Genomic DNA, 27355 nt, shown 5'->3' with positions numbered 1-27355 from the left:
AAATCAATCAAAACATCAGATAATAAACTTTAGAAACTATAATAAAATTTCTGTTGATTCAATTCTTTCCTCTTTTGAACTTGATTTTTCACAATCCAATACTAATTCTCCAGAAGAATTAACCAATTTATGGAATATAGCTCTTTCTACATTCTTAGAAGATGTGGTTCCACTTCAAACAAAGATAATTTCTACACGTAACATTCAGAATCCTTGGTTTTCAACAGAACTAACTCTTATTAAGCAACAGGTCCGATCTCTAGAGCGTGCATGGAGAAAAAATAAAACCTCAATAAATCTACAATTATTTAAAGAGCAAATTGCATACTATAAAACAAAGATAAATCAAGCAAAAATGAAATATTATTCTGAGAAAATAATTAAGGCTAAAAATCCATCGATACTATATAAAATATTAAAAAGAATAACATTCTCAACCAATAAGGAGAAATTAAATGAAACCAATAATACTCTTACAGCCCAAAAATTGGCAGATCACTTCTCAGATAAAATTAAAACAATCAGAAAATCTTTTATACAAAATCAACAAGGTTCATCCGATCATGAGCAGCTAAAATTGGACTCTTTGACCTCCAAATGCTCTAAATTCAAACTTCCGAGTCAAAAAGATATTGAGATGACTTTTAAAACCATTAATATTAAAAGCTCAAAAGCAGATCTTATCCCTCCTTTTATTTTGAAGCAATACTTTCAGATTTTTGGACCATTTATTCATACTCTAATTACCGAAAGTTTGACCCAAAGTATAGTACCAAGAGAATGGAAAAAATCAATTGTACGCCCAATTATTAAAGATCATAATGCAAGTTATACAGATCCAAGTAATTACAGACCTATATCCAATATTCCTTTTCTGGCTAAACTAACGGAAAAGATTGTCTTCAACCAAATCTCCGACTTTGTAGAAAAGACTAATGTTCTCCATCCCAATCAAACGGGTTTTAGAGAACACCACAGTACTGAATTAGCATTAATAGGTTTGACCACATCCATTCATTATTTCCTTGACCACCATCAAACTACTTTATTAATCTCACTTGATCTTTCGGCTGCTTTTGACACAATTGATCATCAACTTCTCATAAACAGACTTCAATCTATTGGGATCACAGATCAAATACTTTCTTGGTTTATTTCCTATTTTACAGATCGCTCTTCCTCTGTTTTTTTCAAAGATTCTAACTCTAAATTCACATCAACTACTTTCGGTGTTCCCCAAGGGTCTATTCTCTCGCCATTATTATTCAATATCTTTCTATCACCATTAATCACATTGTGTCAATCTATAGGTTTCCATGTCTTCTCATATGCAGATGATATTCAGCTTCTACACCCTATAGACACCAACAACATATCTGCCATTCAGGAGATCAGTAAGAAACTCGACCAGGTCTACCAATGGCTAAACACAAATAAACTGGCCCTTAATATAAAAAAGACAAACCTAATGATCTTTCCATGGAAAGAAAACCCGACGTTAATTGCTCCTATTAGTATAGATAATGTTCCACTACAGATAGTTAATAACGTAAAAATTCTAGGAGTAATTTTTGATCCTAAATTGAATTTCCACGATCATATTAGCTATATTGTTAAAACGTCTTTCTATAGATTACGACGGATTAGATCTATCTCAAAATTTCTTTGCTCAAAATCATTGAATATTCTCATCCATTCCTTAGTGATAGCCAAACTTGATTACTGTAATGCTCTCTTTAAAGGTATAACACTAACTGAACTTAAACGTTTACAAATTATCCAGAATGTCTCCATAAAACTCATAACTAAATCTAAAAAATTCGATCACGTTACCCCTCTGCTAAAAAACGCTCATTGGCTTCCTGTCATCCATCGAATATCGTATAAACTTTGTCTACTCACATTCAAGACATTACTATATAAAACACCTGCTTTCATTTATAAATTGCTAATACCGTACCAACCAACTAGAACATTAAGATCTATTGATCAAAATTTACTTACGGTTCCCTCATTAAAATTTATAAACACCAGACGACAATTTATATTTTCTGTAACAGCCCCACAAACCTGGAATGCTCTTCCAATTTTTTTACATAATGAACAAGACTTGGTAAAATTTAAAATACAATTAAAAACATTTTTATTCAATGATGCTTTTAATACTTAATTTAATCATATTCAAATCAATAATTCCAATATTATTGTACCAATCGTTTTAATGTTTCCCCTTTTGTGTTTCTCCTATGTATTTCTTTTATTTAACAAATGTATTTCATAAACCCCTCTTTCCCAATGTAATGTAGTTTATATTATTCATTGTAAGTATTTAAAGTTTGTATTGTATGTTTTCTTTTAATTATTTTTTATTATGTACATCGCTTTGAATTAGATAAAGCGATTAATCAAGAAAATAATAAACTTTGAAACTTTGAAACTTTGTCACACATGAGTACCTAGGAAAAGGCAGCATCTTACATATGCAGTGAGCAGTACAACATCAATACACCCATTGTAAAACTAAACAAGCCAGACTAGTACAGATCAATCCTACACCGTCAATCCTAACAGAAAATCATGTCTTTCGAAAACACAGAACACAGAAAATACCTTTGCCTAGTATGGAATATGTCATCAAAAACTAACCCCTCCCTCTTTTACAAAACTGTAGTGTGGATTTTAGCCACGGTGGTAACAGCTCTGACGCTCATAGAATTCTGAGCATCAGAGCTGCTACCACCATGGCTGGCGCTAAAAAACGCTCCACAGTTTTGTAAAAAGGGGGATAAAATAGAAATACATAGACAAAGGTTAAATTGAACCAGCAAGAAGCTAGACTCTGCATACAATGCAACACCACAGAAACAGTGACACATGTCTCCTAAAGCAGCAAATAAATAGAAAATTTTTGTTCTACCTTTGTCTTCTCTGGTTTCTGCGTTCCTCATCTTGTTACTCTCTTCCTTCCATCCACTGTCTGCTCTCTCTGCCCTTATATGGCATCTTCTCTCCTTCTATGCCCCTTCCATCTCTACTTTCACCCCCATTGGTCTGGCATCTCTCTCCTCTCCTTCCCTCTCCCACACCTCTCTTCTGCAATCCCTTTCTTCCCTCATTTTCCTTTTCAATTTATTTTCTGCATCCATCTAGATTACGTTCTTACTACCCTCTCATCAATTTCCTTTTTTACTGTCTATCTACAGCTCACCACTTCTTTCTCTCACCCCTCTAGTATTTCCCAAACTCAATCCTTTTCCCCCATCATGTGCCCTCCTTTTATTTATCCCCTCCTTCCATCCTCTGCCCTCTTCTCTCTCTCTCCCTTCTCTCCACTTCCATCCTCTGCCCCTTCTCTCCACTGCCATCATCTGCCCCTTCTCTCTCTTTCCCCCACTTCCATCATCTACCCCTTCTCTCTCTTTCCCCCACTTCCATCATCTGTCCCCTTCTCTCAATCTCTCCATCCACCACAGGCCCATCTTTCTCCCTCACCTTTCCGATTTTGGCAACAAGATCGGCAAGGGCCCCCCCCCCCCCCCCCGCAACAGCACTGAGCGGCATCGCCCCCCCCTCCACGATGGGACTCAGCGGCATCGGCACCCCTCTGCCCCGTAACAGTACTCAAGTTCGGCCTCCTCCTCCTGGCATCAGCAGAACTTCAGATCGGCAACAGGTGCTCAGTCTAAAGCTTCCCCTGACTGAACTGCCTGGGCGGAAACAGGAAGCTGAGTCAGGGGAAGCTTTTGATTGAGCACCTGTTGCCGATCTGAAGTTCTGCTGATGCCAGGAGAAGGAGGCTGAACTTGAGTGCTGCCGCGGGGCAGGGGGGCACCAATGCCGCTGAGTGCTGTCGCAGCCCAGGAATTTTCCGGACCTGTCCGGTTGTGCACCCCTCCTAAGGCTGCACCCAGGGCGGACGCCCCCCCCCCTTGGTATGCCACTGGGAAGAGCCACTGTGAATCAATTTGGAAAGAGGGAATGGTGAATATATTTACATTGGTGTAATATACAGGCCTCCTTCACAGATGGAAGAAGTGGACAGAGATTTAATAGTAGACATTCAGAATAAATCTAAAAAAGGGGGAGTCTTGCTAATAGGTGATTTTAACATGCCGGATGTTGATTGGGGTATCCCTATTGCGGGGTCTTCTAGAAGTAGGGAGATTCTGGATTCTCTACAAGGAGAACTGTTCCAGTAGTTAGTAATGGAACCCACACAGGATGGGGTCATACTGGACTTAGTGCTTACAAACGGGAAAGTGTTTCTGATGTTACAGTGGGTGATCATCTGGCATCCAGTGATCACTGCATGGTGTGGTTTAATATTAAGATGGATATAGAGAGGACTCATTCAAAAGCAAAGGTTCTAGACTTTTAAAAAACTAACTTTGTTTGGATGGGAGTTTACGTCAAGGAATTATTGTCTGGATGGGAATGTCTCGAAGGACTGGAAGTGTGGTGGGCAAAACTGAAAGGAGCGATTGTAAGGGCGACAAACCTTTTTGTGAGGCAAATAAGTAAAAGAAAGAGGAAAAGAAGACCACTTTGGTTCTCAAAAGAGTAGTTGAGAAGGTAACTGTCCTCTGGCTCCACTCTGCAGCTCGAATTCTCCAGCAAGGTCCTGGGCGTCATCATAGACTTTACACTGTCCTTCAATGACCACCTCAACTCCCTGGTAAAAAAATGCTACTTCAGCCTACACATGCTGAGGAAAGTAAGATCCTGTTTCCATCAAAAACATTTTGCTGTTCTCGTCCAATCCATCATCCTCTCCAGACTGGACTACTGCAATTCTATCTTCATCAGCCTAACAAAGAAAAACCTTCACAAACTCCAACGGATTCAAAATGCCGCGGCCAAGCTCATCTTTGCAAAAAGTAAATTCGACCACGTCTCACCGCTCTTTTCCAAGCTTCATTGGCTCCCGATGATTCCCAGAGTTCACTTCAAATGCATCTGCCTAACTTTCAAGATCCTCCACGGCATCCTCCCTCCATTAATTCCTCTTTCTTGGAATTCCTCAAATCTTAATACCACCAGACCTATCCAAAAATCGAAATTATCCTTCCCCTCACTAAAAGACATCTCCACCCTGGAAAAATAGGGACTTCCCTCCTCTTCAGATTCATCGAGCTCTGGAACGGCCTTGCCTCCCCTCTTCGGAACCTGAGTGCTCTCCAACCCTTCCGCAAGCGTCTGAAAACCTGGCTTTTCTCAAAAACCTAACTCTCCCTCCTTCCGACATCCTAGCCCGCTAACACTCTTCCTTCTCCGATCTTCACCCAACCCTTCCTTGGAATTCCTTTCTCTTTATAATTCCTGTAAACCGTGCCAAGCTCCACAAATGTGGAGATGGCGCGGTATATAAACCCAAGATTTAGTTTAGTTTAGTTTAGTAAGAAATAAGAGGTTAGCTTTTATAAACTACACAAGATTGCAGAAAGAGGAAGACAGGCAAAAATATCTGGAAAAGTTAAGTAATCAGTAAAGCAAAGATGCAAATGGAAGAAAAAATTGCTGATATGGTAAAACAAGAAGACAAGACATTTTATAGATATATTAGTGATAGGAAGAAGTACAAATGGAGCATTGTGAGACTCAAAGGTGAATGGGAAGAATATGTAGAAGCTGATAAAGAAAAGGCCGAATTGCTTTACAAATATTTCTGTTCTGTGATCAAGGCTGAAGCACTGGGAGCGGGACCGCAGAAGACAAATGTGAATAGGGATGGAGGAGTAATAGACCCTAATCGATTTTCAGAAGGTTGTGTTCGTGAAGAGCTAGCTAAATAAAGGTAGACAAAGCGATGGGGCCGGATGGTGTACATCCAAGGGTGCTGAAGGAACTTAAGGAAGTTCTGGTAGCTCCGCTGACTGACTTTTTCAATGAGTCTCTAGTCGGGAGTGCTACTGAAGGTCTGGAGAAGGGTTGATGTGGTCCCTTTCCACAAAAGTAGAAGTAAGGAAGAAGTAGGGAATTACAAGGCCGGTAAGTCTGACTTCTGTGGTAAGAGCAAAATAATGGAAACACTTTTAAAACAGAGAATGGTCAAGTTTCTGGAATCCTGTGGATTACAGGACCGGAGGCAACATGGATTCACTAGAGGCAGGTCTTGTCAGACAAATCTGATCAATTCCTTTGACTAGGTGACCAGAGAATTGGATAGAAGATGTGTGCTAGATGTGGTGTATTTAGATTTTAGCAAAGCCTTTGACAATGTTCCACACAGATGTCTAATAAACAAATGGAGTGCCCTCGGGATGGGTCCCAAAGTGGCAGGCAGGATCAAGAACTGGTTGAGTGGAAGGCGACGGAGGGTAATCAATGGAGATCGCTCTGAAGAAAGGGATGTTACCAGTGTGTTTCAAGAGGCCTCTTGGGCCTGTTTTTAAAAACATTTTTATAAATGATATTGCTGCAGGGTTGTCAGGGCCTTAAACATTCTGGGCTAATCAGAGCCTCAGGTTCCTCCCCGGATGCATCGGGAAGGTCCTAAGATTCTGATTGGCCTGGACACCCCATAGGCGGGGCCCTAGGCATTCAGGCCAATCATAGCCTTAGGACCCTTCTGATTGGCCCAGGGTTTTTAAAGCCCCTCTCATAGGAGGGCCATAGGCGGTGCCTTAAACACTCTGGGCTAATCAGAGCCTCAAGCCCCTCCCCGGTGTATCCCATGATGCACCGGGGAGGGAAATTACCATTTTAGATGCAGCTGCAGCAGCTGCTTGGAAGATGAGATCCACATTCCTTTAGTTCAGCCCTTAAGGTAAGGGGGAGGGGGGTCCGGGGTCTATTTTGCGGTAGGTAGTTTACTGCAGTAGGAGAGAGTGGGCATCTCTCCTGCTGTTGGGGGAGGGGTTGCGCTCACGGGCAGATTTTTTTTTTAAACTTTAGTGCTGCAGGCAGGAGAGAGTGGGCATCTCTCCTGCTGCATGGGGGTCATGGCAGGTTTCTTTTTTTAACTTGTTCTGCATGGGGGCGTGGCTTGGCGCGCGCACAAGATGGAGGTGTGATTGTGACGCTCCTCTAACTTTGAAAGATTACCTTGGCTTTTTTTCTTTCCCGAAGTGCCAGATACAAGTGTGGTAGCATGGCGAGCACACGGCAATCTAAAAATGAAGCGGCTTTTGCGACAGGAAGGACGGCGAAAACAGGATCAGACGACTCCATCGAAGGTTCCTCTTCCGGGAGATGTAACAGAAGTACTGGACAAAAATGAAATAATAGCTGAATTGCGGTGCATAAAACAGATGCTTCAAGACAATGCAAACAACATAACCGAAGTGAAAGAAGTGCTGAATCTAAACCGGCAGATAGAAATAGCTAACAAGCGTATGACGATCTTAGAAAACAAGATGGAGCGGATGGAACTCTCTGAGAGGAGATGTAAAAATGACAGTCTAACTGTTAAGGAATTAAAAAACAACTTGAAGATTACAAAAATAGAGGTAGAAAAAAGAATGTAAAAATTATTGGATTAGCTTAAGGTTTGGAAGAGGGGAAAAGTTATCCAATTTTTAGAAAATCTTCTGCCTAAATTATTGCAATTAAATTCAAAACATCCCCTAGAAATAGAATGAGCACACAGGATTCCATTAAAACGGTCAACAAGTCAAGTGAGACCAAGGCCTTTGATCTTCAAGTTACTAAGATTCCAGCAGGCATTAGATATTTTAAACTTGGCTAAAGCTGATAAAAATTTAAATTATAAGGGATCCAAGTTGTTGTTTGTGCCTGATTTAGCTAAAAACACGGCAAATATAAGGAAGCAGTTCCTCATGTTAAGACCTCAAATGAAGGAAAGGGGGTTCAAATATGGCTTATATTACCCTGCAAAAATGAGAGTAACAAATGAAGACAAGTCCATATATTTTGAAGATCCGGAAGAGTTAAAGGACTTTTTACTACATTCTGAGCCAATATCTATTTAAAAGGAGTTAATTTTAACAACATGGACTTTGTATTATATATGAGGTTTTTTGAATAAAGTAATTTATAGAAGATGATTTTTGAAAGAAAATAGAAAAAGAAGGAAAAAGAATAATATCCCATGTTTGGTTGGAAAAGAAACTATATGAATAAGATAATATTTAACAAATTGATTTGACAAGAAGGGAAAAAAACATTGAGAGTGACTTAAATAGCAGACTCCTTTGAATGTTCTTTACTGAAGAGATTTTCTTTTTTTTAATATCACTGTTATGAGGGAATGAATATCTTAAATGCATCAGACGTAAGGCTTAATGATAAAGTAACGAGAAGAGATGTAGAAGAGATGCAGATTATATTGGATTTCAAGATGATGGGAAAGAAGTGTTGGAGTTTACGTCCCATGTACAAAATGTGCTCATTATTCAAGGATACATTAGGATATTGAACTTATCTTGAAGTTGTCTATGTAATAGTGAAATGATAAGGAGACAGGGTTTCTACATTTTGGACAGGTTTCTGCATTTTGGACTGGTCATAGTAAAGCATAAAAGGATGGACAAGTTAACATGTCTTAATAAGAAGTTGAGTTCAGTTGAATGAATTTCATGGAGAAGATTAATAAAATTCTTATCTATAGGATATTAGAGGGGGGGGAAGTTCATCTTCTATTTTTTGGAGATATAAATCTTTAATAGAGAAGGTGATTCTTTTCTTTAATTTCAAAGGTTATATATAAGACTAACTTGAACTATATTGAGAAGGATTTTAATATATGAGGAAAAAACAAAGAGAAAAGTGAATTGATTAAATGTTAATGTTATTAATTGAAAGTTATATAAAACATGAAATAGTTTTTAAATGGAAATTCAAGCGTTGATTAAGAATGTTATCTTGATAACAAGAGTTATAATGTTTTATTTCTTTTATTGTAAAAGGTAGAAAAAGGATCTTTGGGAATGGTCAGATATAATCTTATAAAATTGATTTAATTGGAAAAGGAAATACTTTTATGAAATACTTTTTTGATATAAATAAGTAGGATTTCATTATATATAGGGGTAATTAGTGAGAGAATACTTGATTTGTAATATATTAAAGTATAAGTTTATTACTTTTAAGTATAGTCAAGGGAAAATGATGGAAGTTGCCTGGGGGAGGGAGTATTGTGATTACTAATCCTATGTGTGTTCCAAGGCAGTCAATTTATATAGGGGGTGGGGGTGGGATAAGGGAGGGAGGTTTCTCAAAAAAGGAATTGGGAGGATTTGGAAAGGAGAAATTTTACTTTAAACGTTTTAACAACAGTATATTGGTGTCTATTCATATTAAGTTAAATAAATTTAAAATATATTGTTGGATTATAAATTTGGGAATAAAAATGTATAATAGAGATTAAAATCTTTTCATTAAATGTTAATGGCCTTAATCATCAAATAAAAAAGAAAAAAATACTGGCCTTCTTGAAACAACAGAATGCGGACATATGCTATATACAGGAGACACACCTATCATTAGTAGAGTCAAAAAAATTGTAAGGGAGATGGGTAAAACAGTTTTTTTGCTCCTGCAATTGGGAAAAAAGCTGGGGTTGCATATTAATAAATAAAAAATGCACAGATAATTTTCAATTGATTGATTTTGATCCCTTGGGTTAGGTGGGTTCATGTGAAAATGAGCATGGGAAATAATACCCTGGATTTGCTTTATGTGTATGCTCCAAATACGAATCGGAATGAATTTTTAAAAAAGTTACAACAATTGATACTCCCACTGGCCGCTTCTAATTTAGTGGTGGCTGGAGATTTCAATGCTGTTGTGGATTCATTAATGGATAAAAAACCAAGTAAAATAATGAAATCATTAGGATTAGATAATTTGGTTTAATCTTGTGATTTGAAGGATATATGGCGGATACTTCATTTTAATGATCGGGAATTTTCTTTTTGCTCACAAGCTGATCTTTGCAAAACGTAAATCTGACCACGTCTCCCCACTCCTGGCCAATCTTCACTGGCTCCCAGTGATTTCCAGAATCCAATTCAAATGCTCTTGCCTGGCTTTTAAGATTATTCACGGCATCCTTCCTTCCCTAATCCCACTTTCCTTTAACTCCTGGTGCCCTGACTCCACTAGGACCGCCCAAAGATTAAAACTATCCTTCCCCTCCCTACATGGAATTCTCCACGCAAGTAAACTGGGAAAATCACTTCTATTCAAAATCACAGGTCTCTGGAATGACCTTACTATCCCGCTGCGGAACCTGAGCTCCCTCCATTTATTCCGCAAGCAACTAAAAACCTGGCTCTTCTCTAACATGTAATTTATTTTTTCCCTTACTTTTCCACTCTATTTATAAACTTATGTAAACCTTTTCCTATCCTTTCTCATTTTTAAGTTCTTGTAAACCGTGCCGAGCTCTACTTCCGTGGAGATGATGCGGTATATAAACTTAAGGTTTAGTTTAGTTTAGATAAATCATTTTCAAGAATAGATTATATTTTTGTCTCAAATCACTTAGTACAACAAGTGACAAAAGCCTCCATTGATCCTATCATTTTGTCTGATCATGGAGGTGTTTGGATTGAAGTTAAGTTTGATGAAAAAGAATATAGCAGGTCTGTATGGAGATTCGAAAATACATTGATTGCAAATTCAAATTTCCTTGAAGAATTTAAATTAAAAATGATTTAATTTTTTTCAAATTAATACTTCAGAAGAAATTACCATAGAAATATTATGGGATGCATTTAAGGCTACCATAAGAGGAAATATTATTTCATGTTCAGCGTATATTAGAAAATAACTTAAATGATTTTCTGATTTGGAAAAAGAAATTAAACATTTGGAAGCTAAATTAGTTGATAAATGGGAGCAAAGTACCCTGCAGGCTTTATTAAAAGCAAAGGGTAAATATAATGAGATATCATCAAAATTTGTAAGGAATGATTTGTTTTCCCAACAAACTTTATATTATGGAAGTTCAAATAAGGCGGGAAGATTATTGGCAAATTATCTTAAAGAAAAGAAGAACAAAAATTATTGCAATAAAGGATGAGAAAGGAGAGACACATACTAAAATTGGAAGCATATTAAGTCAATTTCTAAATTTTTATAAGAACCTATATTCTGAGCCTTATGAAAATAGAGAAAAAGATGGTTTAGACTTTTTGAATCTAATTGAAGGGCCGAAAATTCCTGAGCATATAAAAAAAAAGTTTAGAAGAGCCTATATCATTGAAAGAATTAGAAACAGCGTTAAAGTCTCTTAGAGTTGGATCCATTCCAGGTGGTGATGATTTCACGGTAGAATTTTATAAATCATTTCAAATTATCCTATTACTTCATTTATTGAAATTATATCAGGCTTAACTAAATAAGGGTTGCATTACAGGTACTATGGCGGAATCATTGACTATAGTTTTGCCAAAACCAAACAAAGATCCCACATTGGTTTCAAATTACAGGCCTATATCATTAATTAATGTAGATGGAAAACTTTTGGCATCACAACACAGGGGCTTTCTTGTAGTCTCTGACACTGACCTGCATCCCTGGAACACTCACTTTTTTTTGTAGGTAAAAACCGATGCCATTTTAAGAAAATGGCTCGACAATTTTAAAAAATCTACCGCGAGGGCTCATTTCAATGTTGAAGAGCCCATTTGCATGTCAGTATTGGAGACTGCAAGAATCCTCACTAAAGAGGGAGATAATCCCTTTTGATAATCCGTTGCTAAACTATGTACAGGCTAAACTGCTGGAAAACAGTTTAGCGACAGCGATTATGCTTTGAGAATATAGCCCCTAGTTCTGCATGGCTGGTCATCAGACTGATTGTACTTGGGACTGCACAGCCCACTTATACTATATTCAAAAGTGTCTATAACTTTGCAATCTTGCCCTTTAAATCTGGCCACTTATGTGTCACCTTTGAGTAATGATCACAACTCCCTCCCCCTGAACTGAAGCTATCGACTCTAATTTACATCACCCCTAGCTAGCCCAAGGAAAAGATAATCTGACCCAGGAACCCACCGCAGGCATTCCATAGTGGACTCTGCCTCTTAACCCTTTTCAGGATGCACACCTAGTCAATTGGATTTTCAGGATTACTAATGAATGCACAATGAATATACATGAGAAAAAATTTCCATATACTGGAGACCCATGCTGTGCAGTAGTGCTGCCCAATTCGAATCGATTCACTGATTCACTTCGATTCAATTCAATTTGTTTTTGCAAAAAGTCGAACTCACCGATTCATCGGACCGCTTGCTAGAGACCTGTTCAGGCTTTCCCTCTGCCACCGGAATCCTTCCATCTAATGTAACTTCCAGTTTTGCAAAACCAGAAGTTACATTGGAAGCAAGGACTCCGGTGGCAGAGGGAAAGCTGAGCGGACCTCTGCATGCAGATCAGCGGCAGCAAGTTGATTTTTAATTCGTTGGCTGGCAGCAGATGCCCATGCCTCATCTTCCCGCATGCACGCTCATTCTTCCCCCAGAGCCCGACAAACACCCCTGATCCACTACCTGCATGCACCGCTCTTGCTGCTGCTGCTCAGTGGCGCACACCTGCTCTCCCAGGCCCTGCCAGCGGCTGGCCTTTCATCGGCCGCCACATGACGGCCAGAGCCCCAGGCACCTGCGAGCACATTTGAAGTGATGCAGAGACACTTCTCGTTCAGCTTTTGCAAGGCCGCATCTTCTGCAGCTCACGGGAAAAGTATTTGTTCACTGTGCAAAGCGCCTGGAGTTCCTGGTAAGTGCCACAATGCACGAGTGTTGGCCCTCTGCCAGCCAAATACTGGGCTTCTGTGTTGAGAGTCAGAGCTGGGGGGAGATGGACTTGTTGGAGTTGGTGAACTGGAGAAGGAGAGATGGGAGAGAGGAAGTTGGTGGAGGAGAGAAATATGGATGGGAGAGGGGAGACAGACTTGGGGGAGAGATGGACTTGGTGGACTAGAGAGGGAGAGATGGGGAGAAGATGGATGGTGGAGGGGGATGGACTTGGGGAAGATCATGGAGAGGGGAGATGAACTTGGGGGAGATCATGGAGAGGGGAAATGGAGAGGGAAGATGGGGAGGAATAGAAGAAATAATGGATCTTAAAACAGGAGAGGGAGAGAGATGGTGGACAGTGGGATTTAGGGAGGGAAGGAACAGAAAAAGAGAGAAGCTGTACACAAGGGATGGTGTAGAGGAGGGAATAAAGATACTGGATAGGAGGGTAGTTGGGAAGAGAAAGGGAGAGCTGGTGTAACCTGGGATAGTGAGGAAGGTGGGAGAGATGCTGGATGAAAGGGTAGTTGAGAAAAAGAGAGATGGTGGATCTGGGGATGGTGGGGTCCATTGCTGCAGCTACGGGAATAGAGACGAAAGAAAGGAAAGATGCCAGACCTCCAGGTGAGGGAAGGGAAATGGAAGGGAAGGACAGAGATGGAAGATGGATGGTTACCACGGAGAAAGAAGAAAACGACAAATGGGCAAGAGACCCTAGCAAGCGAGTTATCAGAAGATGTTTGTCGCAGAGCCTGGGACCAACATGATTTGAATGATGACCAAACAACAAAAGGTAGAAAAGATAATTTTATTTTTGTTTTGCGATTACAATGTGTCAGATTTGAAATTTGTATCCTGCCAGAGCTGGTATTAAATTGCGAATGTGAGCTAGGATTTAACAGAGAGAGGGAAAGTCTTTTTTGTTTGTTTATTTTGTTTACACCACAGCGCCATTGTGGGTAGGAGAGGGCAATGGGGGTGGAGTAGGTGAAGAGGCTAGTACATTTATTTGTACTCTATAGCACTTTATGGTTGGTGATCTGAGAACTTTATTTGCACTTGATATGTATTTTTAAAGCATATATTTATTGTTAAGTTGTGGAGTATTTTTGGTATTTATTATTTTTTGAACACAAAGATTTATATTGAAAGCACCTTATAATATTGTGTGTATAAAATAAACCCACCAGTATTTTTGGGGGGAAACACTCAATTGGGTAGGAAAATCGAATCAAATCAATTCAGTAGGCTGAATCAAAATATTTTTTCCTAAATCGGGCAGCACTAGTATGTAGATCTTGTATATGCAAATTTATCTCATTCATATTCGTTGTGGTAATCCTGAAATCTCAACTAGTTAGGTGTGCCTCCAGGAGAGAGTTGAAATGCATTGAACTAGGAAGGAACCCGTTCACAGATTTAAGTCAGCTGTAGGGTGGCCAATAAGAGTAAAAATCCAGTTTTAATGAGCTTTAGTTAATGCAGTGTCACAGAAAGATGTCCATTTTATATCCCTGCAGTGAATTCATGAAATCTCTAATTTTGCTTTTTACCTCAGTGTGTATGTAATGTGTCTTGTATAAGAAGCATTCTAGTGTGAAATACTACTGCTTAAAGAAAAGATAATACATGCAAAGATGGAACTAGAGTAATGGAATCGCTACTCCTTGGCCTGTCAGTGTTACTGTTACTTACTGCCTTAATAAGTCACTGCTACCAGGATTCGCTCATTCTCACATTCTTGCAGCTTTTTTGACAGAAAGTCTTCCTAACTTGGAACAACCTAACTGTTCTAGTATATGATGCTATCTAATATAGATTTTTGTTTTCCCCCCTTTTGCTATAAGAGCTAGTGGAAGGATTTGGTGAGAAGTGGAGAGCAATTTTTCTTGCACTGCTTCACTGTACAGGGTGCTATTTATTTTGAGCCACCTATTTCCAAGTTGTCCTGTGCTTACTAAATACTGGATCAAGTAGAATTTGGAGGGGAAATGTTTTCCTAATGCCCTGCCTTGCCATTTAATCCTTATTGCAATTTAAATCATGCTTTGTAGTTTAAAGGGAATTAATTCAAAAATAACTTATTTTTAAATATGCTTTTCAGCATAGTTCACAAAAATTCTGTTTTGTTGAACTGCTTAGTTGCCTTGGTGATATTTTAATATTTTATCTTCTTAGCTAAAAAAAAGAGAACATTTTTTCTTCAGCCACTCAGGCAACCAGGCACTCAGGCAACCAGGAAAGGGTGTGCTGTATCATGCAAAAAGAGAGTTGTTCACCTTAAATTTTTGCTGGAATATTCTAGATTACAAAATGGTAAAACCTTTCTGCTTTATGAAGCATTTCTAACATTTGTGAATGCATTCGACCTGACTAGTAATCTCAGCTTCCACTAATACGTTCATTAACTCTACAGCTATCTTTTCCTAGTTGCTATTGATCACTTTATGGACACTATGACTGAATAACAAAATACTTTTTTTCTTTGATGGGGGCAAAATTATACTTCTAGGCATGTGAGCAGCAGTGACAGACTAGGAAAGCCCTACCGTGGTGTGAAACCAGTATTCAGCATTGCTGATGAAGAAGAATATGACACTGGTATGGTTTGCAGTTAAAAAGAGGTTTTCTATTTATTGGGCAAAATATATTCCAGTATTCTAATATCCTAATTGTATTTAAAATATTGCAAACAATGCAGGTGTCTAGGGCTGGAAGAATGCATTAGGTTGTATCTAAATGGTAGGTGACAAACTTCAGATATATTTTAAAATAAATTAAAATCCCTTTAACCATTAGTATTACAATGAAGAAAAATTCAGGGTTAGATTTCAAAGGTTGGTTCATTACTTATAGACGAAGGGGAATACAGAGTTGTACCACAAAAAATGGTATCATCTATGCCAGTAAGATGTATGCAGTGGTGGTTATTTAACATAAGAATAGCCATACCAACAGTCCAGCTAACTCAGTGGTCTCAAACTCGTGACCCAGGGGGCAAATGCGGCCCGCCGGGTACTATTTTGAGGCCCTCAGTATGTTTATCATAATCACAAAAGAAAAAAAAAAGTTTCTTAATCATATGTGTATTTAGTTATAAATGACAATATTATTATTAAGACTTAGCCAAAAGGAAAGATTTATAAACTATAAAGAGTTTTACCTCATGCAAAATTGTCATTTCTTTAATAAGACATTAACTATTTTTTTCTGAGGCCCTTCAAGTACCTACATATCCAAAATGTGGCCCTGCAAAGGGTATGAGTTTGAGACCACTGATCTAACTCCTGTTTTTAACAGTGGCCAGGCCCTATTCTTGTTCTATATGTCTGAAAACTGGCATTTAGATATCCATATTGCATGGATGTCCAAATTCTGATTGTATAAAACTTGGATATGGATGTCTAACAATTTGGTACATCCGTATTGCAAGGGGCTGTGGTCTGACTTTGATTTTGGCAAGGTTTAAAGAGGGGCCAAAATAAGGATAACCAGCTGCAATCACAAAAGAGTAAGGGACATCCATCTAAAAAGGTGGATGCTATTATTTAGACCTGGTAATTGGCACTTCCAGGTTACAGAAAGGTGCTCCAATTTGAGCAGCTGTCCATTAGAGGGATTTAAGGCATGACACCTCCTTAATTCCCCAGAGATTGCTGTCCCCCCTTCTTCTCACTTGAAAGTGAAACCAGTAAGGGATACTAGGCTCTATGACAGGTTCAGATACTATAGATATTCTTAACAAAGTAAAATACAGATCTGAGAGAGCTTAATGGTTATTGCAGTGGACTGAGGACCAAGGGATCCAGGATCAAATCCCACTTCAGCTGGGTTTTTTTAAAATTGTGAGACCTCCAGAGAGAAAAATACCTACTGTACCTGAATATAGAAGATACCTGCAAGCCTGAAGTCTATTGAAGTGGTGTACATTCAGGCACAGTAGGGCTCTGTTACTGGAGGGCTGACAATATAAAAAAACCACAGCTGATGTGGAATTTGAACCTGGGTCCCTTGAGTCTCCACTTATTACTCTAACCATTAGACTACCCCTTTGTTCTACAAAGATGTCTGTGTGGCCACTTTATAAAAATGGATGTTCCTTTGCTGCCACACAGACGTCCATGTCCATTGTTTTCCTATTCATAATTTGGACATTTCAATTTATGAAATGGAGGTTCATACTGGATGTTTCCAGCAAATGGATGTTCATTAAAGGGTTAAAAATGGGGGTTCTTGGTGTTGACTGAAACAGAATTAGCTGAAATTTGCCATTTGGCCAAAAACAGAATAAAAATTGGTGCTCCCCCACCTGCACAGAGAGCGGTCAGCCACCTGCCCCAGCACAAACACCTGAAGGCCCTTCCCAGGCCTACCTTTAAATGCCCTGGTGGTCTAAAAGTATCTTCCAGGCAAGAGCAACTGGGGGGTCGCTCTTGCCCTTGCCTGTTCCTCAGCTAAAATGGCTGCTGGGCCTTCTGCAACAGTCTAGCGACCATTTGGAGATTGAAACCAGCATAAGCAGGTGCAATTCTTGCTTGTGCTGGTTCCATTCTCAAAATTTTGCTGGAACCTCTTTTGGCAGTCTCACAAGGTTGCCATAGGAATACCAGCAGCCATTTTGGCTGAGAGACCAGCAGGGACAAGACTTACTGGGGTTCACTGTTGCCCAAAAGAGGGCACTAGACCATCAGGGCATTTAATGGTAGACATGGGGGAGGGCCTTCTGGTGGTTCAGTGGCAAAAGTGGGATGGTTCAGAGAGTGATCATGGGGAGGAAGTATTTTGAGGAGTTTTGGGTGCTGAATCTGAAACAATTAAGTCAGCCTTTAATGTCCATCTTCAAATATTTTAGAACAGGTTGTATCCTGTTCTAAAATATATGCAAGATGGACATCCATTTGTGATGTACTGACTTGAACATCCTTTCTAAAATGCTGCTTTCAGGGAGGGGGTGAGGTTGCTATTGGCTATGCATGTTTATTCTGCCACTTGGCTAAATCCTTGCTGCTGGTTTAACTACTGTTCTTGATGCCTGACAAAATCATTTTATCTGATTGCTGTTGTGCTGCCTTGCAGATGAAATAGATAACTCTTCCATGTCAGATGATGACCGAAAAGAAATAGTCAACATCCAAACGTGGATAAATAAACCAGATGTCAAACACCATTTCCCCTGTAATGAAGTGAAAGAGAATGGTCATATGCTACCCAGGTAGTCTCGCTTTGCAATAGTTTTTATTTATCTGCTATAGATTATACCATGGTGAGTAAGTGTGAGCTACTGTTTTTTTATATGGGGTACTTCCTCACTATTTCAATATTTTTATATTACTATAACAAAGCTGACTCCATGTTGCAGGACCTTCAGGAAGTGTCACTGACAGAAGTGATGCATCCTGCAAGCCATACATGCTTATTTATGTATTCCAAATCTTCTTTCATTGGATATCATAATTTAAAAAAAATATATTTTCTCTTTTGATCTTTATAATATCAATCAAACTATATACTTCGTCTTTAAATTGTGTCCAGTCCTTGTGATATTCCTCATTACTTCATGGGACAGGTTCTGGTTTAAGAGTGGAAATTGTGCTGAGGTAGTGAAAGATAATGTGGAACTAGTCTTTTGCCTGTTTTATGTATGAGCAGAAGTGTTAGAAATAATCTGAATGGGCATGTATATTTATTTAAATAAAAATTACAAGTGTATGTTCAATGTTTTTTTAAAGTCATCTCTTAGTAACAGCCACCCATATGTACTGCTTGAGGGAGATTGGATCAAGAAAAGGATTTGCTTATATACAGTCTCGTCAAGCACTTAACTCTGTAGTGAAGATCACTTCAAAGAAAAAACATCCTGAACTGATTACATTCAAGTATGGAAACAGTAGTTCCTCAGGCATGGAAATTCTAGCAGTAGAAAGGTAAGCTAATCTTTGATCTCACAGTTACTGTAGTTACATATTTCCACATCAGACTGTAGTTCCTAGTCTTACCAGTAGGTCCTGCATTTCATCCAATCATCTTTCTCTGGTTGGATATAGATTCTCTTTTCCCAATAGCTCTGCTATCCTGTTCCAAAACAGCATGCCCAAGCAACTTAGGGCACCTTTGGCAATCTGAGGACCATAGAGATGCAACCTCAATGAAGCTCATTATTTACAGGGGTCACCATGGCAGCTGTCTTTTTCCCTAAATGCCATATCCATGACCCTTATGGATAGAGATACAAATCTGGATCCCTGTACCATAGCATTTTGGTGCCATGAACCACCCCTGAAGAGAGTCTTGTTTCATCTTCCATCAGACAGCCCTCCTTCACCAGGAACTCTCAGATGTTTTCTAGCTCAGCGCAATAGAAAGAGTTCCTCCACAGGAGATGGGCAAGAGGTTCTATTTGAAGTACTTCTTTATTCCAAAGAAGTCCAGAGGTATTTGTCTGATCTTAGACCTCATAGTACTAAACAGGTACCTAGTTCTGGATGCTCTCTTTGGAAAAGAACGACTAGCTCACTCTCTAGAACTCAAGAAAGTACACACATATTTCAGTTCTCCCTGTTCACAGAAAATACCTTCGCTTTTGTGTAGGAACATGCTATTTTTTATTTTGTATATCATCACGACATCCTGATTCGTATGTTATCAGATATTGGTTTAAACCAAGTTGTACTGAATTGGTTTAGTAAATTCCTCTCATTGCGATCTTATGAGGTATATTTGGAGAGTGAGACTTCCTCCACTTGGAAATCCAGCTGTGGGGTGCCACAGGGCTCTCCGCTGTTGCCAATCTTGTTTAATGTATATATGACTTCTCTGAAAATTTTTTGCCTTTCATCAGCAGAGACTATATATACCTATGCAAACGATATTTTCATTTTATTAGAAGTTGATCCTGATCTTAACCTGGTCCCTAGTATAGACTGCTGCATTTCTAAATTTCTTTGTCTATACAAATGAAACTGAACACTGCCAAAACCAAATTGCTTTGGATTGGACCAAAATTAGAAAACCTCCCTTCCTCTATTACATTAATAACAGGTATCGCATTACATATAGATTTTTCATCTAAAGTCCTGGGTGTCATCTTGGACTCATCACTTACATTTCATGAATGTAAGGTTTAGCCCCCCAAATGTAAGGTTTGGAAAGGTAATGTTGAAGCGGCCTTACAATCCTCTAGGTCCTAGGTTTGATACCCTCGTTGAAGATTCAGTAGGAAGTAAAATTACTGACAAAGACCACTAAGAGTGCTTGCATAAAGAATATATATATTGTGCAGAAATAAGCTTAATATTACAGAAAAGCAAGATTTATAAAGATACATCAAGCATTACAATTGTAGAAATAAGTTTTACAAATACAGAGACTGCTTCTGTGTTCTTGCGAATGAGAGAGAAAAGACAGCTTCCTGAATAGGTGCTGTGAGGACAAAGAAAGAGAGAGAAGTAGAAAGAAAAAGGGAGGTGGGGGTGATGTTCCAGAGAGAGAAAGATGTTGCAGAGAGGGCAAGAGAGGAGGGGAGTTCTAATCTCCCATATTTATACATTTGAGGCTTTGTTCTAAAAATAGAATCTATTGAAATTAAGTACCCCTATCTTTTGTAAACTGTTTGAAACAATGGTGAATAAGATGAGTGAGATGTGAGAGACTGGAGAAGAATAGAGGGAGAATCTGTCCCTTACAGACTGGAGTCAAATGTAATTTCCAGTATGCCTCTGACAATGGTTTCTGATTAACCTTAGCTATCTGTGCCAGCTCATGCACCTGGACATATTGTATATCTTAAGCTGTCCATCTTAAGCACAAGACATTAACACATCTTAGTACATCTTAACACCTCTTTGCACCTCTTAGCTGTATCAAGGTCCTTTGTTACCTTTAATTTAGGCTGTTTGCAATGACATGCCCTAAAATCAGACATGAATGATATGATCTCCCATAGACCTTTGCTGACATTGGTTAAGCCAGAAAGTTAAGACAGGGCTGACAATGAACAGATACATTCCTTGACAAAAAAGTGTTTTTTTTAGTCTGCGCATGTTGAGGAAGGTCAGATCACTATTCCATCAAGAACATTTCTCAGTATTGGTAAAATCCACTGTGCTTTCTCAGCTAGATTATTGTAACTCAGTTTATCTGGGCATTCAGCAGAGCAGTCTAAAATGACTTCAGTTAATACAGAATATTGCAGCTAAGCTCATTTTTGGGAAACGAAAGTATGATCATGTTTCCCCTTTGTTGATGAAGCTTCACTGGCTCCCAGTTCGCTTTAGGATCCAGTTTAAATGCGCATGCATAATGTTCAAGCTTCTCTATGGAATATTTGATCTTTTTGTCCCCTTATGTTGGAATACCCTTTAGACTTTGCCATTTGAGAAATACACAAAGATAAGTTAGCCTTCCCTTCCTTTTAAGGAAATTAAATCTGCTGGTAAGCTCAGTCGATCCCTTCCTTTTAAGGAAATTAAATCTGCTGGTAAGCTCAGTCGATCTTTTGTTTTCAAGTTTGTAGAGATCTGGAATGAACTTCCTGACTCCATTAGGCTTTTAGGCCAGCTGCAATTATTTTGTAAATTCCTGAAAACTTTGTTGTTCTCGCAATTTTTAAATGGTTTAACTACAGCCTCAACGAAATGATAATATTATAGTTATTTTTCTTATGTACTTTAGTTTTTAATTAGTTCTTCCTTCTCTTATGTTTTCTGCTATGTACTCTAGTCTTAATTATATGTGAACCGAGTCGAGCTCCACTGGGAGATGACCCGGTATATAAACCAAAGATTAGATTAGATAGAGGACTTCACTTCCAAATTAATTAGAAAAATTTCTAATTTGGCCAGCCACCATTTTATTTCCAAGTACCAAAGTGCTTATCTGAAGGAACTGAAAGCAAATATAAAGGAGGGGCATGCTGTCGTTTTGATGGACTTCTCTGAAAATTATTCCTTCATCATTCAGGATGCAATGCAGGGGTTTCACTGGGAAAATAGCCAAGCAACATTACACCCCTTTGTTGTCTACTTCTGCAATCCTGATATCCAAAGCCTATGCATATGTGTCACGGTACTATTGCTGCTCATGTATTTTTGAGGAAGCTTATTCTGCATCTGAAGAAAGTCTTGCCTGTCTTAAGCCATATTCACTACTTTAGTAATGGTTCTGCTGCGCAATATAAAAACTTTCAAGAATTTCATTAACCTCTGCAGTCATGATACTGACATTACTGCTGAGTGGAATTTCTTTGGCTCCAGCCATGGCAAATCTCCATGTGATGGGATTGGGGAAACAGCCAAGCGTTTAGCAGCCCAATAACCAAATTTTGGCACCAAGGGATCTATTTGAATTCTGTGATAAATTTGTCTCGGGAATCAAATTTTTCTTCATTGCTAAGGAAGATATTGAAGCAAAAAGACCTGCTAATGAGCAAAGGTTTAGTGGCTGGAACAAGAGAAAATCACCAATTTAAGCCCATAAACACTGCTAGACTGCATTAACAAAATTTCAAGAGACACCAAATCATTCATTGCCAATGTCTTAGAACATGGGTAGGGAACTCCGGTCCTCGAGAGCCGTATTCCAGTCGGGTTATCAGGATTTCCCCAATGAATATGCATTGAAAGCAGTGCATGCAAATAGATCTCATGCATATTCATTGGGGAAATCCTGAAAACCCGACTGTAATACGGCTCTCGATGACCGGCATGCCCTACCCCTGTCTTAGAGTCTGATACTGATCCTGAACATGTCCCTATCTTTCAAGCATCCAGCTTTCAACCTGGACAATACTTAGCTTGCATATATGACAATTCTTGGTGGATTGGTCTTATATGTGAAATTTCAATGGAAGAATGTGACATCCTCGTTAATTTTTTTGTATCTACAACAGGGCCGCAATCCATTTGAGTTTTCAGGATTTCCCCAATGAATATGCATTGAAAGCAGTGCATGCACATAGATCTCATGCATATTCATTGGGGAAATCCTGAAAACCCGACTGGATTGTGGCCCTCAAGGAGGGACTTTGAGACCCCTGATCTACAAGGTCCTTCACGGTCATTTCACTGGCCTCCCCGCAGAAACATATGTTGGATCCCTGAACAGCATATTATTGCAGGCCTTAATGCGCCTATGACCACTTCAGGCAGACAGTACACTTATCCACAAGCTATTTTGGCAAACATTGACCAGACTTTCAAAACCATGTGCAAGAAATTGAGTTTAAAGTTCAATTTATGCGATTTCCTGATCTTTGTCAGTATGTATGCACACTTTAAATAAGTGTGGTTTTTGCACTTTTCTTTTTTGTCTTTAATAAAGTTTAGAAATTTATATGGTATTATCTGACTATTGGGAATGTCTTTCAGACAAGGGATCAATAACTGATAAATATGTGGTCTCAGTGTATAATACACTTCTCATGATCTTCACGACCAGTGGCAGTGGGTATATGAAAATACATGGATACAGGGAAGATGATCATAAAACAGTAAAAATCTGAACTTAACTATGAAACTTCATATACCTTGTTCATTTGCATACAACATGGTTTGTGTTAAACATGCCTCTTTTCAATATTAAACATTCGTGTGCATATACAACTAATGCTTATCTTTGAAGCTTTAATTCTCACCAAAGAAAGGTCGGGTCCAAGATGAAACAGGATAGCTTCTGTAGCAGAAAACCATGTTCTTTCAAATGATATTTTAAAAAACCCTACACATTAGAGATACTTGAATCTGAAAAACAGTGAAAATTTGCATAAAGCCATATTTTTTTAATTGTCATAGCTTCAGCTTCACTTCATTGTAAAGGCTCATATTGCAAATCTTGGAAGTACCTCATGGTACATGTCTGCTGGCAGCAGTAGGAAGCCAGACTGACAAAAATTTTCATTTGTGAATTTTTTTGCCTACTTTGCTAACCTGTAGAAATGGAAGCATGTTCGAAAAAGATTTCAAACTTGGCACAGAAACTTGCCCCAAGGTGTTGTACCAAACTGCAAAATTTCAGACTCCTAGGTAGTTTCCTTCTGCCGCAGTGCTTAAGCAAAGTTGGTGTTTCAGGTCACACGAGACATGGGAGTGGATTGATTGCTTTTGTTCAACCACCCCTAGCTCCTGACCAAATTGAGATAGATCCAAAAAATTTAGCAGTTTTATTTGAGACCCTAGACAACACCCCTGTAAAATTTGGTTGGATTTCAAGGGGGTTGAGCGTGGACTCCTGGTCCACTTGACATGGAATGACCCAGTAGTAATATTTAAAGAGTTTGGTCTGACATTTATTCAAAAATGTCTCTTCTAGTTCTGTCATAAAAAAGGTTAGCATATTATGGTGCCATCTTGGTGCCCTTGATATCTAGATAGATGTCCATTATTAAAGTGGAAGTAGTTGCTATCTGTATAAGCTTACTGTAGGATATTAATGTTGTGTCTTGTGCTTTTGGTGTGTGTTATGGATTGTAGCTTATAGTTTTTGTGACCTGCATATAATGAATAGGTAAGTATTTTAAATTTAGCTGCTGAATAGATCAGCCAAAGTGAAATACCGCATTTTCTGTATATAAAATGATGGTATAATATGCATAACTGTTGACTTTAAAACATTTATTTTTCCCCTAGATATTTGATTCCAAATGCAGGTGATGCTACCAAAGCCATAAAACAACAAATCATGAAAGTTCTTGATGCCTTGGAGAGCTAACGTGAAGAAATACATGAAAGCCAAAAGAAACGCAAGCAGCTGAGAAGTGTCTGAAATCTAAAATGAAGTCCTCCTTGTGACACTAACCTAAAAGGCCTTTCCTCTTGGTTGAGAGTGCCTGAGTAGCAGGGCCTAAAATAGGATAAATAGATTTATGAAATATGTAAATTCCTGGAAGAAACCTTTTTTTTTTCAAAAGTGTTTGTTATAAAAGTCATTTTTAAGCAGCATCGTTGTATTTGATTTGACTTTTATTAAAATGATACACACAGTGTAGTTTGCTTGTGTACCAAGGAAATGTAACCTTTTGAGAAGGAAAAAGACTAATGCATTACTTAAAATGACCTTTGGAAATATTATGGTTTAAAGAGTCCCAGTTTGTATTCAACTGGATTTACATGCTGGTAGTTTGAAAGACTGAAAACTACTCAGATTGTTTAATGAGACCCAGCCTATTTAAATTATTCCAGTGTAGCAATTACACAAGCAAAAACCTGTTCTAATAATGAAAAGGTAAAATCCTTTACATTTTTACAGAGCATGAGAAAGAACCTTGGTGACTCTTTTTCTGAATGACTGCGGGGACACAGCTGAATAAAAAGAATGCATAGTCTGTGGATTAGTTACCCTGATTACTGCTGCTCTAGTATGTGGGCAAAACATGCCTTGAAAGCAGGAAGTTCAGAGAATTCACAACTTGATGCGCTCTACGTCACTTTTTTGTTTAAGCTAACTGTAAATTTAAAATCAAGACCTTTGAGAGCTGAAAACCTCACAATAGGTTCTCCATATCCTACCAGCTGATTGTATTTAGTTTTCTATTTTCAGCTGTAATTTTTTTTTCTTTAATGACATGGGATTCTAAACTTTGTGTTCTCACTTGATGTTAACACTGTGGATTTCTTTTATTAAAACATAGCCTTAACTTCAGAGGATAAACTATCCTCTGAGAACAAGAATTATTTCACAGGGTTATCCTGAGGGTCTTCTGTTTGGTAACTAGGACCCAGAGGAAAAAGCACAAGACTGTGAAAAACCAATAAGGAATCATCACTTGTGAGGCCCTCGTATTTTTCAGGGAGGGTCTTTTCTGCAAGTAGTAGTGTGAAAGAGAAATCCTCATCTGTATGTTCTCTAGTTTCTTTTAAAGTCATTTCTATCACTGCAGAGTCTTTATCACCCCTTTATTGGTCTAACTTTTCTGTGCTGCAGGTCAGTTTTGTCCGATTCCAAACATTACAGAAGAGACTCTTCCTTTCCTCTCAATTAGCCCCATGTGTGTGTAAAAAAATAATAATAATCCAGTCTATTTATTTTGAGTATTCTGGCTGCACTAAACCTCCAGAATGCATTTTTGACCATTTAATAGTTTTTGGCAGTAGTAAATAACTCGGGCTCATTGGTTGTATACATATACTATAAGTGTAAGCTGATCTGTATAGTAATAATTAGGTTGATGTAGGAGCTAAGTCACTTTACTACTGTGTACATTTCCCTTTTTAATATGGAAATAATTACCTCTCATTTTTAACATTTTAAGATATTGCATGAAATGGCACTTGAGGTGAACCTCTCTCACTCTGGTTTGCAATGGTTGTATATGGTCATGACCTTTTAGCACAGTTCCTGATGAGTCCTGATTGGGTGCCTCCTTCAGTAATTGTATTTTGCAAAATACTAATGTAAAAATGTTTGCTTTACTGTTTATAAATTACAGCTAATGTAAATAAACCAATACAAGTTTGATCATAACCTTTTTTTTTTAATTATTATTATTTTCTACCCAATGGAATGTTGGAAATAAATTATGCTTAAAAGGATCAAGAATGTTGAGCAGTCTGCCTGAGGACAAAATAAGTCTTTAAAATGGAATGGAACCAAATTTGGCATTAGGGGTATTAAGTAAATGGTGCCCCAAGGTTAGACTTGAGAAAATCCAGGCTAATCTAATATTCTGTAAAAGGCAGACTGCACAAAGTGCTCTTTTGTCAGTGACAAAGCAAGGAAAGTTGGCATCCAGGGTGGAGATGCCCAGCATCACTGCCCCTTGCGCTTACCCCAATGTGCTCTTTCCTGTTGCCCTGATGTTACTGCACCCCTACTCTTTTCTGCCACACTTCCCCATATCTCTTCACCGGCTGCGAGCAAGCTGTCATACCTGACTTCATTTCCTGGTCCCACAAACAGGAAATGACTTCAGAGTGAGGGACAAGGCCGATGCAAACAGATTGGAAGGGGGGGGGGGAGAGGAGAGGTGTTCCTGCCAGACAGTGCCTTACTAGACGACTGCCCTTTTCAGAATACTAGCTTAGCATGGATCTCATACCTAACTTTGGGCATGAAAACTTTATACCTGCTGAAACCTGATGTAAATGCTGGTGCCTAAATGATACTATTCTGTAACACCATACTTAAATTGTGGCAATGCCCTGACCCACCCACGCCCCCTTTTGAGATACACTCCATAAAATTTAGGTGTACATGTTATAGAATAGGGATGCAAGGCAGATCTGCATATACTGTACTCCAAATGAGTGCCAATTAATCAATTAGTTTGTGTGCAAATCTAGGATCTGTGTTCAATTATACACCCAATTGGGCAACCTATATAGAATCCAGGGCACTGAGTTTAAAAAGAGGACAGATGGGCCTAGGATTCCAGATAGTGTCCTGCCCCCTCCACCAAAAAAAGACCATTTCCATGCGAGAGAGAATTCCAGCAGTTGCAGCATAGAAATAGTGATACTAAGGAGGTATGACAGTTAAGGATTTGCTCCTTTCATACTGCCTCTTATCAATAAAGCACAGTTACTTACCATAACAGTTGTTATCCAGGGGACAGCAGGCAGATATTCTCACACATGGGTGACGTTACCGACGGATCCCCGCAGCGGACAGCCTCGAAAGCAAACTTGCTTGAAGATCTCGAACTTTCGAGT

At 38.7% G+C, this 27355-nt stretch overlaps 1 protein-coding gene across 2 annotated transcripts in view; it reads left to right on the top strand.

Moving 5' to 3' along the window:
• Positions 1-26168, top strand: part of TBC1D23 (TBC1 domain family member 23) — a 116031-nt gene extending 89863 nt beyond the window's left edge. For both annotated transcript variants that reach the window (XM_033940377.1, XM_033940376.1), the window contains 4 exons: positions 15226-15314; positions 17790-17925; positions 18443-18637; positions 24335-26168. In XM_033940377.1, coding sequence (XP_033796268.1) covers positions 15226-15314; positions 17790-17925; positions 18443-18637; positions 24335-24416 — 502 coding nt within the window. In that variant the 3' untranslated portion in view covers positions 24417-26168. The remainder of the gene's footprint in view (positions 1-15225; positions 15315-17789; positions 17926-18442; positions 18638-24334) is intronic.
• The last annotated feature ends 1187 nt before the right edge of the window (positions 26169-27355 follow it).

Source organism: Geotrypetes seraphini, chromosome 4, assembly GCF_902459505.1.
Source record: "Geotrypetes seraphini chromosome 4, aGeoSer1.1, whole genome shotgun sequence".
Classification (NCBI taxonomy): domain Eukaryota; kingdom Metazoa; phylum Chordata; class Amphibia; order Gymnophiona; family Dermophiidae; genus Geotrypetes; species Geotrypetes seraphini.
Note: the sequence above shows the minus strand (reverse complement) of the source record. Positions and strands in the feature narration are given on the sequence as shown.